This window comes from Trypanosoma brucei, chromosome 11, assembly GCF_000210295.1.
Source record: "Trypanosoma brucei gambiense DAL972 chromosome 11, complete sequence".
NCBI classification, from domain to species: Eukaryota; Euglenozoa; class Kinetoplastea; order Trypanosomatida; family Trypanosomatidae; genus Trypanosoma; species Trypanosoma brucei.
The window spans coordinates 335,460-353,224 of record NC_026744.1 but is presented as its reverse complement, the minus strand read 5'-3'; the positions used below and the strand labels follow the sequence as shown (position 1 = coordinate 353,224).

At 45.9% G+C, this 17,765-nt stretch overlaps 6 protein-coding genes across 6 annotated transcripts; all 6 read right to left on the bottom strand.

Annotated features, from left to right (window-relative positions):
- Positions 1–493: 493 nt before the first annotated feature.
- On the bottom strand, positions 494–1,003 carry TbgDal_XI1340 (hypothetical protein, conserved; the record flags this gene model as incomplete). Its single annotated transcript, XM_011780980.1, has 1 exon — positions 494–1,003. The coding sequence occupies one exon, from the start codon at positions 1,001–1,003 to the stop codon at positions 494–496; it is 510 nt and encodes a 169-aa protein (XP_011779282.1).
- Positions 1,004–2,290: 1,287 nt separating this feature from the next.
- Positions 2,291–5,176, bottom strand: TbgDal_XI1330 (copper-transporting ATPase-like protein,putative; the record flags this gene model as incomplete). Its single annotated transcript, XM_011780979.1, has 1 exon — positions 2,291–5,176. The coding sequence occupies one exon, from the start codon at positions 5,174–5,176 to the stop codon at positions 2,291–2,293; it is 2,886 nt and encodes a 961-aa protein (XP_011779281.1).
- A 612-nt stretch (positions 5,177–5,788) lies between these two features.
- Positions 5,789–8,236, bottom strand: TbgDal_XI1320 (hypothetical protein, conserved; the record flags this gene model as incomplete). Its single annotated transcript, XM_011780978.1, has 1 exon — positions 5,789–8,236. The coding sequence occupies one exon, from the start codon at positions 8,234–8,236 to the stop codon at positions 5,789–5,791; it is 2,448 nt and encodes an 815-aa protein (XP_011779280.1).
- A 417-nt stretch (positions 8,237–8,653) lies between these two features.
- TbgDal_XI1310 (hypothetical protein, conserved) lies at positions 8,654–9,901 on the bottom strand (the record flags this gene model as incomplete). Its single annotated transcript, XM_011780977.1, has 1 exon — positions 8,654–9,901. The coding sequence occupies one exon, from the start codon at positions 9,899–9,901 to the stop codon at positions 8,654–8,656; it is 1,248 nt and encodes a 415-aa protein (XP_011779279.1).
- Positions 9,902–12,368: 2,467 nt separating this feature from the next.
- TbgDal_XI1300 (hypothetical protein, conserved) lies at positions 12,369–13,715 on the bottom strand (the record flags this gene model as incomplete). Its single annotated transcript, XM_011780976.1, has 1 exon — positions 12,369–13,715. One exon carries the CDS (start codon positions 13,713–13,715, stop codon positions 12,369–12,371), a length of 1,347 nt encoding a protein of 448 aa, XP_011779278.1.
- Positions 13,716–15,093: 1,378 nt separating this feature from the next.
- Positions 15,094–17,436, bottom strand: TbgDal_XI1290 (hypothetical protein, conserved; the record flags this gene model as incomplete). The annotated part of the gene is made up of 1 exon (XM_011780975.1): positions 15,094–17,436. The coding sequence occupies one exon, from the start codon at positions 17,434–17,436 to the stop codon at positions 15,094–15,096; it is 2,343 nt and encodes a 780-aa protein (XP_011779277.1).
- Positions 17,437–17,765: the final 329 nt, after the last annotated feature.

The following is a 17,765-nucleotide window of genomic DNA, read 5'->3' as shown; positions in this document are numbered from 1 at the left end:
TGAGAGATGGTGAAAACACTGCAGAGATCATGAGTTTAAAAAGAGAATAGGGAAAAGTAAACATGTAGGGTTCTGACTCCTCCGTCAGTTAAGCAGGGCACATCACAAATAAAATCACAATAACAAAAAAAAAATAAGAAGGGTAGAAGAGAAAAATAAAGGACATATCCCCAACGTCACAAAGTTCCGCTCCGTTGTGGCATACAACAAACTAAAGCGCATACCAGAGAGAAGAATGAATTCCCCCAAACTCTGTTCGTTTCATGTCACCGACTCTCACAAACGCTTGTCACCCCCCTACTGCACATCTCCTTGCTATAACAATCCTACAAAAAAGCACCGACACATCGAATCCAACACATGTATCATACTTAAATAAATGAAATCGCTACTTGACGGATTCCTTTTCCTCCCACACACACACACACACACACACACACACACCTCATTAAACGTGCAACGACGACGACCACGACCACGACCACCACCGCCACTAATAATTGTAGATGGCCTGCTGAGAAGCTGGTAAAGTGGCTTTGATGTTAACTGGAAGGTACTCCTCAATCTTTCCAGTGCTGAGCAACCGCCGCATCTGCTCACCAAAAACCGTGTTCTGCTGCAAGTATTGCTGCATGCGGCGTCGCTCGCGGTAATGTTCCAAAGTCACGAAGAGGATATACGTCGGTACGCCGGTAATCAGCACTCGACCATAACCCTGTGGTGTGTAACGCCAGCGGGAGGTGAGAGTTTTCAGCATTGTTTCCTTTGCTTGACCGTCCACTCCGATATCGAAGAAGTGTGGGAGGCCGTACTGCCGTTTCAGCGTCGCTGTTCCCGATGTGTAAAGCACAAGACCACAAAACAATGCACCGGATACTGCCATGTTGAATCGGCGCCACCACTGACGGCCCTTTTCAATTTCCCAATCCGATTCGGTTTGGAACTTGCGCCAGCGAATCATCCATTCGTCAAAGTACTGCATCTTCAGCTCATATTTTGTCATCTCTCGTTACTTCTCCTATGCCGACGCTACAAGATCTTTTTTTTTCTTTTATTGTATTCCTCAACCGAGGCTGGTTACCGCCGTCTGTTGCTGCTAGTATCTTTTTGTTTGTTTGTTTCCCATCGCACCGCAATGGGGGGGGGGAAAAAAAGAAAATACGGGACATGGAAGAGCACAGTGGTAAAAGGAGAGGGAAAAAGACAAATAAGAAGTGGGAAATAACATGGAAAATAAGGGTCAACAAACAACGCAGATGATATATATAGATATATATATATAACTCCCCCCCCTTGACCTTCTTTCATTTCCCATTATGATGCGTAACGCGGAACCGTAAAGTAGAGAACACACTGATGAATACTCAACATCCTTAAAAAACAACAACCACAAACATTGAACAGAAACAAAATTAAAAAGCGTACACGCACATGCAAATGGCAGAAAATAAATTACTCGAATGCGTAAATGAGGAGATCCAGTGTAACATAAAAAACAAAGAAGCTTCCACGACAAACATCAGCACAAAAAACTCAAAAAAAAGGAACCCCTGGTGCCCTAGCACTGCTTTTATTCTACACATTTATATATCCCTAAGAACCGCAATTACAACAGAACCTGTTCCGTCTGTCACCCCAAAATGATTTTTCACCACCATCATCAGCAGCCAAAGAAGAAGGGAGGAAGAAGCCCTAAAATCACGTGAACACATGAAAAAATGTGTGGTGTATGAAGGATTATCACGACTTTTACACCGGTGGCACACTTATGTTTGGTGTATACTAAAGGCATAAACAACTAAGAAATAAGATAAAAGCAGGCCCGCAAAATCAAAAAGGGCATTGGGATGTGTGTTCGTCATTAGTGCTCACTCCATGATTGTAAATGTCTACCATAATATAGCCCGCGTTTCTTCTCTTCTCAGCTTCTGTTTGGTCGTAATGCAATCGCAGAGACCTGCACCGTACTTCACAGTAACGCATTGTAGAAATGTGAAGGTAGCTCCTGTAAGCTATTAACAATAATAAACTGAGCACAGTAGTGAATTTGGTATGCTTTGCGGCCAGTAAAATCTGGTCTCGGCCACTGAAAGTATTTCCCCCGCATGTAACCGCTCCTCCCACCCCCCTCTACACACACGCACGCACGCAAAAGTTTTCTGCATATTAAAATATATAAAACTATCATACTCCTTGTCTCCTTCTCCTCACCCGTTATTATTACCCTTGTTATTACCATTATTTTTCATCACAATTATTAGTGCCGTTGTTGAGTATTCTTTCACCAATTCTAAATGATATCAATGAACTGTTCCCGTTTGTAAGGTGAGAAACAGCGAATGGAAAGGCTAGACATAAGCACACTAAGGCTCGAAAGAATCATTGCAACCCCGGCGACGACAGGGGGCACCCTTACGTGCAGAAAAGGATACAACATCCCGCTTGCTAGTGGGAGGATCAACACGTTGTAGCCAAAGGCCCACATAAAATTACCGTACACATGGCGCACTGTTGTAATGGAAAGTGCTCGAAGATTTAGCAAGTCAACTAAACTGTTTCGCACCAGCACCGCATCGGCAGCTTCAATGGCAATTTCAGTACCCGCACCAAGGGCAACACCCACACTCGCTTGCGCCAGTGCTGGGCCGTCATTTATTCCATCGCCCACAAACACAACATCCCGATATTCCTCTTGAAACGCCTTCACAACAGCAGCCTTGGTGACAGGAAGGGCACCTGCATAGACATCCTCCTGAGAAATCCCCACTGCTTGCGCTACGGCCGCTGCGACGCCGGGATTGTCGCCTGTTACCATGAAAACACGAATGTTTTGTCGCTTCAAGAATCGAATGACACCAGCAGCTTCTGCCTTTGGCTCATCTGCCAGAGCAGCAAGAAATCGTACGCTCCCATCAACGGCAGCGAGAGTGACTGTTCGGCCAAGCCCCATCTGCCAACGCACAACCTTAGCCACTTCCCCAGAAACATCAATACCGGAACTCAACATCATGTCCATGTTACCAATGAAAACGTTAAGTTGGTGACCGCTGTCCTTGTGTTGTACAGTTGCCTTCACACCGAGGCCGCTGTGTACCGTGGAAGTCACTACTTCATAGGCGGCTACTTGACTTTTAGGATCAGAGGCGACGCAAACCGCGATTGCTCGAGAGATTGGGTGATTCGACCGTTGTTCAACTGCCCCTACCGCGTCAACTGCTGCATCAGCGCCATTACCCCAGCGCCTTTGGAATACAACGCACAAGGTACCGTTCGTAATGGTTCCCGTTTTGTCAAACACAACGCAGCGAGTGCGGCGCATAGCCTCGAGAGTCATCCCACATTTAACCAGTATTCCATGTTTTGCCCCAACACCAGTTCCCACCATAATGGCCGTAGGCGTTGCCAAGCCAAGGGCGCAAGGGCAGGCTGCGACAATCGTCGCAATGAAGAAGTCAAACGCAAAGACCGTTGTCGATTCATTGTTTCCACGCCACTCACTCGGGTAAAGGTTGAAAGCCCCAAGAAGTAACCAAACCGCTAAGACAACCAGGGAAAAGATAATAACAGCGGGAACAAATCGGGCTGCAACCTTGTCGGCAATCCGCTGAATAGCCGGTTTACTGTTCTGGGCCTCCCGAACTACGCGAAGGATTTGGGACAACACGGCCTCCTCACCAACCTTTGTTGCCTCTATGACGATCATGGCCGTGAGGTTCGTGGTACCACCAACAACAGTCCCGCCAGCACTTACAGGTTTTGGCACTGATTCTCCAGTTACCATCTGCTCATCGACGTCGGAATTTCCTTCCACAACTACGCCGTCAACTGGAACGCGGTCACCGGCGAGCACGCGAACTCGCATTCCCTTTTTTACAGTCGAGGACGGCATCGAAACATCACCTGCGGGAGTGACAACAAGTGACGTCGGTGGGACAAGGTTCATGAGCTTAATGAGAGCATCATTAGTATGACGCTTAGCGTACGCCTCCAGGTAGCGGCCGAGTAACATAAAAGCCACTAGCATCCCTGCTGTGTCAAAATATGTTGTAACGTGCCGCTTCATTAAAAACATTGTGATCAGCCCCGCCACCGAATAAAGATAGGAACAGCCTGCGCCGAGGGCAACTAACGTATCCATTGTAAACGTACGGTGTTTCAGATTAACCCACGCGCGAGAAAAGAAACCAGAACCACAGTAAAAAACGATGGGTGTTGCGAGGTATAGTTGAATAGTGTTGACGATGACCATGGTAGTAATGTCCTCGAAGTACTTGGTGACAGTCATCAAGATCATAAAGACAGCTAGCGGCGTCGCCAAAACGGTTGATAAGACAAAGGCACGCTTATGGGCCTGAATTTCCTTCGTTCGCTCAAGAGCTTCTTTCATAACATCCACTGCATTTCCCGACCCTCGCTCCTCCAAAGGTGTTGCAGTGTAACCCAGCTTTTTCACCTCTTCTTGTACGCAGTTCAGAGAGTCGCGACCCCCGGTCATAGTTAATTTACAGGTACCTGTCGAAAAGTTAATCGTGCAGCTTTTCACGACATCGATCTCCAGAAGAGCCGACTGCACTCTTGAAACGCATGAACCACAAGTCATTCCACCAATGAGCAGCTCAAATTCCCTCACCCCCAAGTTATCTAACTGTTCGGCATCGTCTGAATGGGCGGAGATCAGTACAGCGGTGTATCCCATTGCTTCCATTTCCTCCGTGATGCGACTTGCCCCCACCACATGAGGATTGTGGACGACGACAGCATGAGAAGATGCAAAGTTCACAGTAACTTGCGCCACGCCACCCATTTCACCTATGTGAGATTCAATATGCGAAGCGCACGATGCACACGGAAGGCCGTGGAGGCTGAAGTGGCTTTCCACCGTCTTATCGACCAGAGCGACAGTACTACCACCCAGCAATTGAACACTACTTGGTGAACTCTTAGCGGCTTCCGTAAACTCCGGCACAACGACAGGGGAAGGTGCAGCAACCGTCTGCGCGCTCAAGCTCACTGCTCCCACTGACTGCTCTTCCGCTAAGAGGGGAGTTTGTGCCAACGAACCATAAGAAACGAGAGGCTGGAGTTCATCTGAATCAGTGTGCCGCTGAGCTTCTCGTCCTCGTTTGTTTTTTCTGCGCCTTCGCTTCTGCCCTGTAGTTGCGTTGTTCTCCTCCATTACTAGCACGTCTCAACGTTGAAGACTGCCGATGTAGACTGAAGCGGCCGTAAATAAGAGTCACAATGGTATTCACGATACGCTGAGCCTTTTCTGTCTGTGTTGGCTTCAGTCGGAGATGTTTCCGATATTGTAAGCAAGATGATCGCTTAGTAACTGATGACACTATTGAAGCCCACTTCGACTGCGTCTTTACTATTCAACCGCGGAACAGTATTCAATGTAGAAGAGGCAACCAAGTATCTCAGGTAAAGGCAAAAAAAAAAAAGACTGTGTGAAATAGTGGCAAGAAAATCCCCACGTACAAGGCGACAAGGGGGGACAGATCCCACTCATCCACCACCCTCGAGCCATAGACAATGAAGGTACTTACTTCATTTTCGACTTCCAGAGTGTGACCCCTTTCCTTTCCGTAGCACTTCTCTGTCTCCCAACAACTGCTCCAACGGGAACAGTACACCATATATTCGCACAGACGCTGTGCTCTCCTGTCGTGTGACCATTACACATAAACCTTTGGGAGGGGGGAAACAAATATAAACTGCGTATAACGACTACACTATTACGATAAAAAATCTCTCAACTAGATAATGGAGACCTCAACAAAGCTGTTTAAACCTTGTCCCCGTCGTCCCCATCCATCATATCTTGAAGTGCATCGAGAGTGTACCCATCTTCGTCAGCATTATCCACTGACTTCCTTACCTGCATTCCCTTCACTTCCAACCATGTTTCCATGGGTGTTACGAACAGACTACGCTTCTTGGCGTCACGGTACTTTTCGTAGAGTTCCCCACTCCGTTTCTCAATCCGTTCATTGTCAATAAGTGAATAGTGCGCTTTACTCTGTCCACTTGGTTTGCGCACCTTCAGCTCGACGGAAGGCCAGTACTCTTCACCCAGCTGAGCTTTGCGGGCATCAGCAAGAAGTTCTGATAGTTTTGTTGTGCCGAAGGTTACGTTATCCGCCTGATCCTCATATTTATCAGCGTCCAACTTAAGCACACCCATTCCAACCCGATGTTGTGCTAATATACGCAATCTACGCTCCGTCTGCATGTCAACAAACTGCACGCCGTTGCCGTCCAGACGCTGCAAGTCGCAAATCCGGCAGCGTAGCGATACGTTTCGGTTGTGCACATCTAACATGCGCTGGTACCATCCCTGCCAATCGTACCGTTTGTACTGCAAATTGTCGTACTGCTCTACGAAACCAAGTTCCGCAGGGACGTTGAACTGATGCGGTTCCAACCCAATTGGTCCAATGCGGCGTCGAGAAAGTCGCGCGATGGTCGCTGCACCAGCATGCGGAACGTACGAAAGACGAATAAAAATGTGCATCATCCACCGCAGCGCGTCAAATGGGTCTTTGAGAGTCGTCTGTATAACTCCCGCCTTCACCCAATTCGGGTGGCGCTTAGTCACAGCTTCCAACACGAGTGAAAGCAGACCGTCTTCTATGCATGGTCTCTGCACAACATTCATGTTCCGCGTTGCCGCGGCTGCCGTGTCCAACTCTGTCATATCGACACCCAGTTTCCGGAGAAGGTCACAACTCAAATCGACCCTCTCAAAGGAAGAGAGTTCTTGAGCGATGTTTTCGATCCTCTGTTTCCTTGACGCCGCTCTCTCTTCGCGAGCATCCAAAATAAGTTGCAACTGGTCTGCATACTCATCAGTAAATAGATGCTTCGACATTCCCTTAGCACCAATCGCATTCTTCACGAGTTTGACGATTGCCGACAAAACAGCTGAATTACTAAGCAAAGCAGTAGCCAGCCGCTGCCAGTTGTTCGACCAGTCAACATTTTGCATAACGGCGTCCCAATCAATGGTGATTGTGGTGCCTATACCAAAGATACCGGCAACTGCATCACGCACAACGGCGTCCGTACCACTGACGAGGGATGAAAGCAGTGTCTTGACCTCACCCTTACTTACAAAGCGGCCTACGGCGTCACCAACATCGCCTTCAGCAAGTTCTTTGTTCCTGTTCATGGCCTCGCATAGCGCAACTTCTCGAGCTGTATCATGTAAACCATTTTCCCGAAGCATATTCGAGAAAGCATTTGAAGATGAATTGTGGAGAATCTCAGCAACAGCCTTTACAACAAACCGACGCTTTACCGTAGGATGAAGGAAAATTAGAGGATATTGCTGCAGTTTTCTCACGCCGGGTCGAACGCCATCTTCCAAACCAGAGGAAAGTTCCTTTAGTTCCCCCGGAACGAGGCGTCCACTTTCCCTAATGCATACGAGCGTGAGATACAGTGCTACAACTCCAGTGACATCTGGCAGACGAACAACATCTTCTCGCATAACTCCCTCCCAGGCGGCACGAATGGCATCTGTGGTGGCCCGGTCGCTGAGCAAGTTTTCCTCATTTGCCTCCACGGCTGCAAAAAAAATTTGCCATACTGAATCACCATACCCAAGGTAAGCACTGTTACTCACTACATCAATCAATCGCTTTTGAATGTAATCGTTCCGCTTGAATAGTGTTTGGCGCTTCAAGGCTTCCAGTGCCAAATTCCCTTCCTGACCACCAAGCGCTAAGGTGCTCATCTTTTCTAGTGCATCGGTGATTATGCGGTGCAACATTGACTCAAACGACCCTCGTTGAAATAGGAATTTTGTGACTGCTGCCTCAGCTTGCAGTGTCGTTTCAGACCACAAGGAAACAAGTTTCCGTCTGTCTTCCTCATCCGATGTTAGCTTTGGTATCACAACCTTCTCGAACATTGACAAAAGTGACTCCGCAGTGGGCGAAAGTGGAGACACGTCAGGGACTAACAACTTCTTTAAGAACACCACAAGGCGCGGAAATGTATCGTTATGCCAATAGTTCATGGTTCCCCACCTTTCTGCAAGCATCTCGCACTCATCCACCGTTGGGGCATTCACCGTGTGCGACTGCGATACGGAGCTTTCGGGCGCCGCGCTCCGCTGATTGTGAAGGGTGCGGATGTAAGGGTCTCTCTCACTAGTGCCGGTACCTTCATGTGGTTTCGTCCGACTCAAATCCGCAGCAGGGGCAGCAGTAGTAACGGAACTAAGCATGGGATTATCCGAAGAATTAACTGCAGTTTGATGAGCCACAATTCCGGCGCCATGCGTTCCACAAATGATGCGGTCTTGTGCTTGAAGCTGAAGGCGGGCCCTCGTCGTCGAAAAATAATGGCCCGACCCGCGCTCACCGAAAAGTGCAGGATTCAGTGAACGGTGCCAACGCCGCATGGGAAATCAGTAGCACCAAAAAAAAAAAATTGCGGATGCTTTACAGTAGATATAAGAAAGCGGAGAAAGCAGCAATGAAAGTTACAGAAACGTGTCACAATATCGCCAACCATTCAAAGGGAAGAGCGAAGCGCAACAGGCAACTATGCTTCACAAAATGAAGAAGTGATTTGGAAAGCCGGGAAATTTGTACCGGTTTACGTACTGGTACACAAAAGCCACCAGTGCAGTGCGGTACACCTAAAACAAAAGTTGGCTGACAAGGCAAAGAAGTCGGAAACCACCCATCTTCAGAGGGTTATTCCATCTCCATAACTGATGTTTCACCTCTAAATGGAGAGCCTTCAAATAGCTCTCACCTTGCAACAACATCAAACCGAGCAAAAAACTGCATTGAACTGTCCACTGAAGTAAAAACAACGTCACTGCTTTTAATAACACTATCCTCGCAAGTTCACGGAATGGGGTAATACGCAGCCACCCGCGGGCATTCGGAGATGACAACCCTTTGCTTTGCCTTGGCTTATAGTAAAGGTGACGGAAGTATCCGTAAGCGAACCACAACGGTCCGAACAACCACAAAAACATAGCAGCACCCACCAAACAAAAGACAAATACCGGAGGCAGGAGAACCGCACCAAAGACAATAAATGTACAGCCCTGCACCAAAACCGTTTCAAGGTCTTCCAACTTGAATTCACCAATCCGCGTGAGTATTCTCGAAATAAGTACCACATCATCCAATTCATCGTGCTCCTGAGCAACCTTTAGATTGCTATCGGGGTCGAGTTGTAACAGGAACTCTGCACCATACTCCAAAACGGGAGTAAGCAAACCACTCATCAAGTTCGCAGCCGTACACACTACAAACCTGTCCCACCCTCCATTGTAGTCAAAATGGTATTGTAACACCAAGAGCATCACCAAACTTTTCGTGATCGATATGATCATATACTTGGGGTTGTGTGAAAATACAATTTGCTGTCCTACGCGTCGGATACATTCCAACGAACCATATAGCGCCTCGTCCGCCACGGAGGCGGGAACTCTTGGTGATTCGAACCCTAAAGCATCGGAATTTAATATTCCCTGAAAGAAAACAGCGCTGTCATTATGGTCTACGCTAACATTACTATGAGTTAGTAGATGATCAGTTTCATTGTAAATATTGTCCCTCCTCGACACGCTGGTGTGCCCCTCCATATCTCGGACGATAAGTGAATGGTGAATAAGCATTTTCACACGAGTGTGTTTTTCCATAGCGGTTGTGATGCTGCTCCGCCCGAAAGACACGTAGTTGAAGAAGGCATTAACTAAAGTGCAAAGAAACCCCGATATTATCAACACATAAATGGGAGGAATGAGCACCAGTTCGGGAATGTGCATGGATGGACGTAAACATTCCATTTCCAATCCTGTACCTTTCATGTTGGGGTCGCAAACTGTTATGCTCATGAGAGTAGAAGCATTTGTCATTGTGTGACTCATTGTATTCTCAACTATTTCCTCCCATACACTAACTTCAGTGCCAAGGGGGGAGGGGGGGGAAATATACAATTAAGAAAAAAAGAAAAGAAAAGAATGCAAACGCAACTGTCCGATGAGAAATGAGGGAAGTGAAAAAACAAACAAGTACTTGCATAATAATAAACCAAAAATTTCAATGATTTGTAAGAACGTGAGAGAAAAAACAAAGGCTCTAAAAGAGCACCAGAAGAGGGCATATCCATTCGCATATTGCGGTTAACAAGCGCATCACCAAAAGCAACAAAAAAAAGAGTGTGATGTGGGTATACATACATATACATTACAGGTACGCGTATAAACATATATATATATATATATATGTTAATTTATTTCGCTCCTTGCACCCTTTATCATCAACTGCGGCAGTTTCCCTCCCCCAGTAAATAACAAGAGAGGGGGAATGATCGTGACGGTAGAAGAGAAGGACTAAAGAAAAGAAGTAAAGCAAAAAAAAGAGAGGGAAAAAGGGGGCGATGTGCATGCAAAAACGCTCCAATCCGATTAAACACACAACACGAAAAAAGAAAAGAAGAGAAGATGATAAATAGAATAGATTGCATGTATTGAGGTAATAATACAATACAAACACAAAAACATAAAGAGCTGTCGTCTCGATAAGCGAGAAGTTGGTTGAGGAAAAAGAAAAAAAAGAAGGGCGTATAACAATAAAGGGATTTTTTTAAAAAAGGGGGAGAAAATCACACTTGTGGTGTAATATATTGAAGTAAATACGTGGGATTAGATGAGTCATCCTCACTTTTACACGAGTACACGCATCGTTTCCTTTTCTCTCTCTATTCATGCGCACCCACCAACGCATAACAAAACGATGATAACGCGCAAAAAAAAAAAGTATAAATTCGTGCACACAAACACGAGGGACAAATGGTAACCATGCGGGTATCCATTTGCTATTTTATATCCTTTTCTTTCGTTTCTTATTTTCTCCCCTTCGTTTTTCTTTATTTCCTTCTCTCTACTGACAGCATATTAAACGCCGCTCATGTATGTGCCCCACTCCAACGAGCAACCGAGCACAATAAAAGCAGAAACGCAATAAAAGATGATATGGCATATCCGCTCCCGTTCATTAGCAAAAGAAACCAACAACAGCAACAACAACTTGAATTTAAAAAAAAAATCACTGACGTGTACCCAAAGTTTAGGCCTTTCTTCTTTTCTTCTTTCTCACCTTTACTCCTTTAATTCTTTTCCCTTTTTTCCCCCCAAAGAGTGAGAAGAAGATAACGTGTGCGAGTTGCGTGACGGCTGCTGTTCCACAGCGTCAACAACGCAGTAAAGTATAATAGGAAATTTAAAAAATAATTTCCGGATGATGCGCCTGCAGGCGCACGCGTCTAAAATAATAAAGCACATGGGCAGCGGCAAAAGAGAGGTGATATCGAACACTTACGTCGCCAACCGCACCCAATGAATAAATTATAAGGATACCTTCCCTGCCTTCTCTTCTAGTTTGACATTCGAATACATATATTTATCCGTTTATACATGATTATATATTTGTTCATATTTATAATTAGTTATATATACGTAATGTTTTTGTTCTCAATTTTCATCTTTTGACACCCGACACACACACACACACGTTCATTCTCCTTCCACCTTGTCCAGCGCTTTTAATGTCGTATTTGTGCTTTAGTTTTCACTTAATTTTTTTAATTTCCAACCATTCCATCCACGGGGAGACGCAAGTGGAGTGAGCGAAATCAATCATGCACGCAAAAGAAAAATATAGGAAAAAAAGGGGTAGGATTTTAAAAACAGGGGAAAAAATATAAGCGTGTATATTTCAAAAAAAATTAAATATTTTATTCTGGTATTTCCTTCTTCCTTTTTTGTCTTCTCATAATTTCATGCACAATGTTCTCCCCTTCTTCCGTTTTTTAACTCCTCTACTGAAGCACAGTGGAAGAGAAATTTAGAAAAAAAAAATTGTGTCATTCACACCTGTTCACCTCCACCACTCCTCCTCTCTCGTATGTATTTCTTTTCCCCTTTCAATCCCTTCTATTCCAGTATAACCTACACAATTAAACTGAAATATTAAAGAAATGAGCAAACGAAAAAAGAAATTTGCCACTTCCCGCTGCATAAACCACATCTTTCCTTTTTGATTTGTTTGATCGATGATGGCACACGAAGTATAAAAAGTATATCGTTTTTCGTCCTGTTGAAAGAGGTCTACACCTTGTGCACACATGAGGATTTGTATATGTTTATATATAAGAAAACACCCGCGCAAAGAGACACAAACAAAAAAAAACTTTTATACAAGTACACTTCAACATAGTGGCATATATTTTTATTTATATATACGTTTATTTATTTATTTACAATGAACACCAGGAGATGTATGCCTCTTTTTTTTTAAAAAAAAAGAAAAATCACCATTCGGCTACGCGGTTGCTTATGAAACCTTGTTAGAACCTACGGTGTTAGCTCTCTTCTGTTGGTGATTTCCGCGTTTGTTAACAAGAAATGGAGCAAGCGTGGGGAGGAACCCGCAAGGTTTCTCTCCCGAAAGTGTGCAACGTCCATCAGGCGGAAAGACATCCTGCAGATGCTGCATGACGAGAGCAGCACGCTCATTCCATCGAAGATAATTCTGTCTCAAAAATTTTTCTCGGCGCTGCAACTGAATGGCCTCAGCCCGCTTTCGGTGTTCCTCTACGTCCCGAGCAAATGCAGCGCCCGCGTCTGATTCTTGCTTCTGACGATTTTCCTGAGCCTTTTCAGCACGTCGCTTTTTTTCTTGCGCTTTCGCAATTATTTCGTCACCACGCTTTATTCTCTCGTCCAGCTGTTGACTGTATCGCTGGCGTTGCCTCTCTTGCCGCTCCTTATGTTTGTAGGCCCGTCTCTCTATTTCGTAACGTCTAGTTATCTGCTCTTCTTCGTATCGTTCCTGGTGTTGCTTTTCCTTTTCCTTCAACTCATCCATAAGGTTCTGACGCGCAGCCTCATGTGCAGTCATACCAGATCCGCAACGTTGCAGGGCATTCGCGCTTGAAGCACCGTTACGCAAATACGGTTGCCACTGCTCCCTCATTGCCTCTTGTTGCTTTCTGTCCGCTTCGTATTGCCGTTTCGCCACGTACTTATCGTGCTCTTGAATTTCCAACTCCCTCTGCCGGCGCTGGAGCTTCTCCTGTTTCTTTTGCCTCAGCAGAGCTTCACGATTCTGGTCTTCGCGCTGTTGTGTTCTGTCCCTGTGTTCCTTTACCGCACGCGCCCGTTCCTCATAAATCCTTTCTACGGCCTTCTCCCTGCGCTGCCTTTCGGCCTCAGCCTTTGCATGTGCTGTTGTGAACAAGTTGTACGCGTTCTCTTGCACCAAACCCATTCGTGAGTCCGCTACCTCATGTTTTTGACTTAGCATATACTTACGGTCCTCTTGCAAAAGGTGGATAAACTTTTCTCTTTCCTCTAGCTTCTTGGACAACTTTTCCTGTCTCTGCTGAGCCGTTTCCACAAGCCGCTCCTGCCGTTTGTTCAGTAAATTTGTCCGCATCACTTCCACCATCAGTTGGTTGTCCTTCGCCCTCTGCTCCAATGCTCCAAGGGCCTGTTGAAGCAAGTCAATGCGCTTCGCAATGGAGGCCTCATCTTCACCTTGTGGTGGTTCCTCATTGGCCAGTAGCATGATATTCTTTATTTGTGCCATTATGGCTTCATACTCACGTTGCTCTGACGCCATACCCAAAGAATGCGCACGCCCCTGCTTCCGCCTCTGGTTAGGTTGTGTGGTCACCATTGTGTCAGTAAACCTAAAGAATCCGGCCTACTCAAGTACCGCAAGCTACACCGCAATACGGCAACCGAACAGCAAAAAGCAAAATCAATCTGACCTGCCTAATGCTTAATATTAAAGGAAGGTGATCGACGAATTTAACAGAAATGTAGAAGAGAGCTGCTATGATGCGTGTATGAGTGTGGAGGGGGTTTATGTTGATATCCAACGATCGAAGACAGAAGCAGACCTTCTCAGGCGAACATGCAAAAATAAATTAATTATTAATGTATTTGATCATTCCTCACAAAGAAAAAAGAAAAAAGGAAAAAAAAGGAGAGAAACCGCCACACAGGAAGCAGGAGACTCAGCGGTTTCAACGCACTCTCATCTTCCCCTCTCCTATTCTATTTAAGATCAAGAAAGAATTATATGGGCCATTTTGAAAAAATCATAATGTCCGAGTGCGTGAAATCCTCACACACTTTTAATATCGTGAAACGCTTCAAAAGCCTCCATATTCACACTTATAACTAACAAAATGGTCCACTGCAGTACTTTACCTCCCAATCCCGATATGTTGTGTCACCGAAACTACTTTCGAACTTTCCCATCAGTTTACAATCGCAGTATGAACCCTCTATTCCCTCATTTATTTTCCCGTATCCACTCATTAACCTCCTTTTCTTTCTTTTTTTTTTGCCACATTATTCGCTTTATGCGGCACCTGCTATCAATGCCCGTTACATTCAATGGTCGCAGGTAAAAAAAAAACGAAGGAGGAACTGATGGGAGACAAGCGACAATACATGCAATGTTGCATTCGCTCATGTAGATGCCGAAGGACACTTCTGCACAAAAAATGATAACAAAAGAAATTCGAGGAACGAAGGTGGAAACAAATAAAATACGTAAGTGTATATATTTTTATACATTCATGTATGGATATCTTTATGGTTACTATGGCATCCCCTCCTCCGAATTCGTATACAGTGTGCGAATACAGTGTAAATTAAACCCGTGGAAAATACCGAAATCTCTATGGTAGTAATAATACTAGTAAAAATCGTACAAGAAAATGCATACAAAGCAAAAAAAAAGAGAGAAGGTAGATTGGGGATCCGAAAAAAAAATTAAACGAATGGCAAAAAATAAAGATAGATTTTTTCCCCCCATCGGCCTGCGCTTCACCCGTGATGCTGCAAAACACGCTACAGTTGTACTCATCAATACAGACACACAAATACAAGTCCGTACGCACACATCAGGGTGCATCTATGGGTAAGCCCATCTAAGATGAGAAATGAATTGGCAAACATATGTATTCTCCCTTATGGGCAATAAACTCCCCACCTTTTCAACTCATCGCATCCCTCGTCAGTGGTTGAGAGTACCACACGGCTTACCGTTGCCTACTTCTGTATTCGCGCAGTTGCTGTAAAATCAGCTGCCTTCCAAGATCAGTGAGCGCTCCCTCACCACCAAAAACGCCATGCTCAGAAGCCGCACCACGAAACAGGGCTCCTGCATTTGGCCAAGGGCTGCCATCAAACGAGCGGCCAGTATAAGTTCCAGCAGCATCCTCCGAACTTTGTTCAGACGGAACTGCTGCACATGCGGCCTCTTCTTTACCCTTTGACTTTGCTGGGAAATGACTCTTTTTATCCACGGCAGAAGCGGCACGCGTAGCAACGCCCTGCTGGTCCCCCTCTGCTCTGCTTCGTCTGCTCGTGGATTTCACCCGCTGTTTGGGTGACTTCAACACGGCCGTTGTACGTATCTGGCGGTGCTTCCCACAAACGCCAGGGTGTGCACCGGCGCTATGCGCTCTGCGTTGAGGTGAAGGAAACGCTGTTGGAATCTTTAGTTTTTTAAATATATCCCTCACCAGAGGAATTGGTAGGTCTAAACTAGGGGTTTCCACGCTTTCAGTCCTTGATTTTCGAATATGCGCTCGGCGGAGCATCTCCCCCTTGGTGATCCTCACGTTTGTGTACCGACCAGAACGACATTCACGTGGTATTTTTCTGGTTGTCTGAGGTCGGAAGGTACATTCCCTCATCTCTTCCTCTTCTTTTGCACGTTGCCGTTGCAGTTCCTCCTCAGTGCGCCGTTGCTGCCGCTCCAATGCGCTTGCCTTTATGGCCGCAACTTCCTCGGGTGACAGGTTGTGGCGCAAGCGGTTCAAATGATCCCTACGATTCTTGTCGGTGTTATCGACAGATCCGGTGCGGTTTCCATTTCCTGAATTAGAAGGAGGTGGTGGTAGTGATGCCAGAGCACTACTGCGCGGGTCTTCAACCACTGCTAAAGCCTTCAGACACAGAGTAACAAATCCCTTTCGGTTGAGAGCGGGAGACCTACTGTGTGTTAGTATGTGCACCAACTCATCTCCCTCTTCTGCTGAGAGAATAGAAACAGCAGCCTTCAACAGTTGTTTGATGGGGTATTTGTCAACACGACTGTCACATCCCTTGTAATCGGGTTCTTCTCTATGAATGTAATCTGCCAATGCATCGAATTTGGCAGAGATAAAGTTCTTTTCTAATTCCTTCCGCAACGAAACGCGAACACCTTTCAAATACTCGGAGCATATCTCCTTGAAATCCTCATCAAATAACTTTTCTTCACGTTCACGGCGCTGACACCGATCCTGCGACATCGTCTTTGGCGGATTCATTAACCGTTCCAACACATCCTCCGACAGTAAACCGGCATCCTGTTGTCGTGAGACAATACGCTCCGACTTGGTGCTGATAGCTGGTTTGAATGTCTCGGAACTAATAGCAGCGCTTTTCGCCCTTTGCCGATCGGCCTGTACAATGGCGCCCCGGGAAATAAGTCGCTCCACAACCTCACTCATCTTGTTCTCCGAGACTATTTTATTGGATGGGTTTTTGTACAGTATTTGCTGTTCCAAATGCTGTACCACGCGCGGGCGAAGTTCGTCGCGAAAGTATTGCTGCTCTTCATGGTGATTATAGAGCTCGCTAAAGATATGAGAGTCATGTACATGAGCCGATGATTTCAGCTTAGCTGCTTGCACAGTCAGCGGTCGAAAAGTGCAACCCTTCAACTCATCCTCAATGTGCTCCTTTTGCTTCTGTGCACGCCATTCACTCTTTCGCATAAGCTCTTCATAAATGCGGTTTTCCGGTGCAAGGTGAGAAGGGCGGTGTAATTTTTTTGCATATGGGGAGAGTTGAGGTTGGAACGTGCAATCCCGCTCAATACGCGCTCTCTCGAGAATCGATTGCCGAATTTGCTCGGCGGCAGCCCACTGCCTTTTAGCCAATTTCCCTCGAACAGCTTCCTCATACATGTCATCACACCGCCTACGCGAACGAGGAACTGCTCCTGAACTCGCCATCCGTCGTTGCGGCGATGCGGCAGCAGCGGTAGAATATTCACCCAGGACCACAGAAGTGCCCATTTCGCCATCGGTTAAATTAGTATGCGGACGAGGTGGCGTTACTGTGGAGTTTAAGCGCCTTAACAGTGAGCTGTTACTTTCGTCGTCGTAACATATTGTCGAAACGGTGAGGTCATTTTCCTGATGACGTTGTTTAACCGCAAGGTCACTCTGGCGTATTTCCTTTGTGGACATGTTTGTGCTGCTGGGTGGAGGACAAGTGGCAGGTGTTACAACCCGGGAGGCACGTCCAGGGCTAATTGCGTCAAACCAACTGATGGTATTCGCCCTGGCCGGCTGCGTATTCACATTAATATCGACGAAATCCGACATAATGAGGTACCTTCTTTTTTAAAAAAAAATTGCAAAGGCAATATAACAACGATGAGAAAGCAAAGAAAAAAACGAGAGGGGGAAAAAACAGTGCGTAACAAGAAGACAGAAAGCGGAGGGTAAAGGTTTAATAGGGGCGCATAAGAAGCCGAAACGTAACAAAACACATAAAGTGAGGGTAAAGGCACAATGTATGATAGCGACAACGGTAGTTCAACGAAGACACAGCAGAAGATAAGTCACGTAAGATTTCAGTTTCCGTCACATTCATCCATGAAAAGCTAGCGGTAACGTAAGAAACGTGAGTTACGCGAAGTAATGAGAATAGC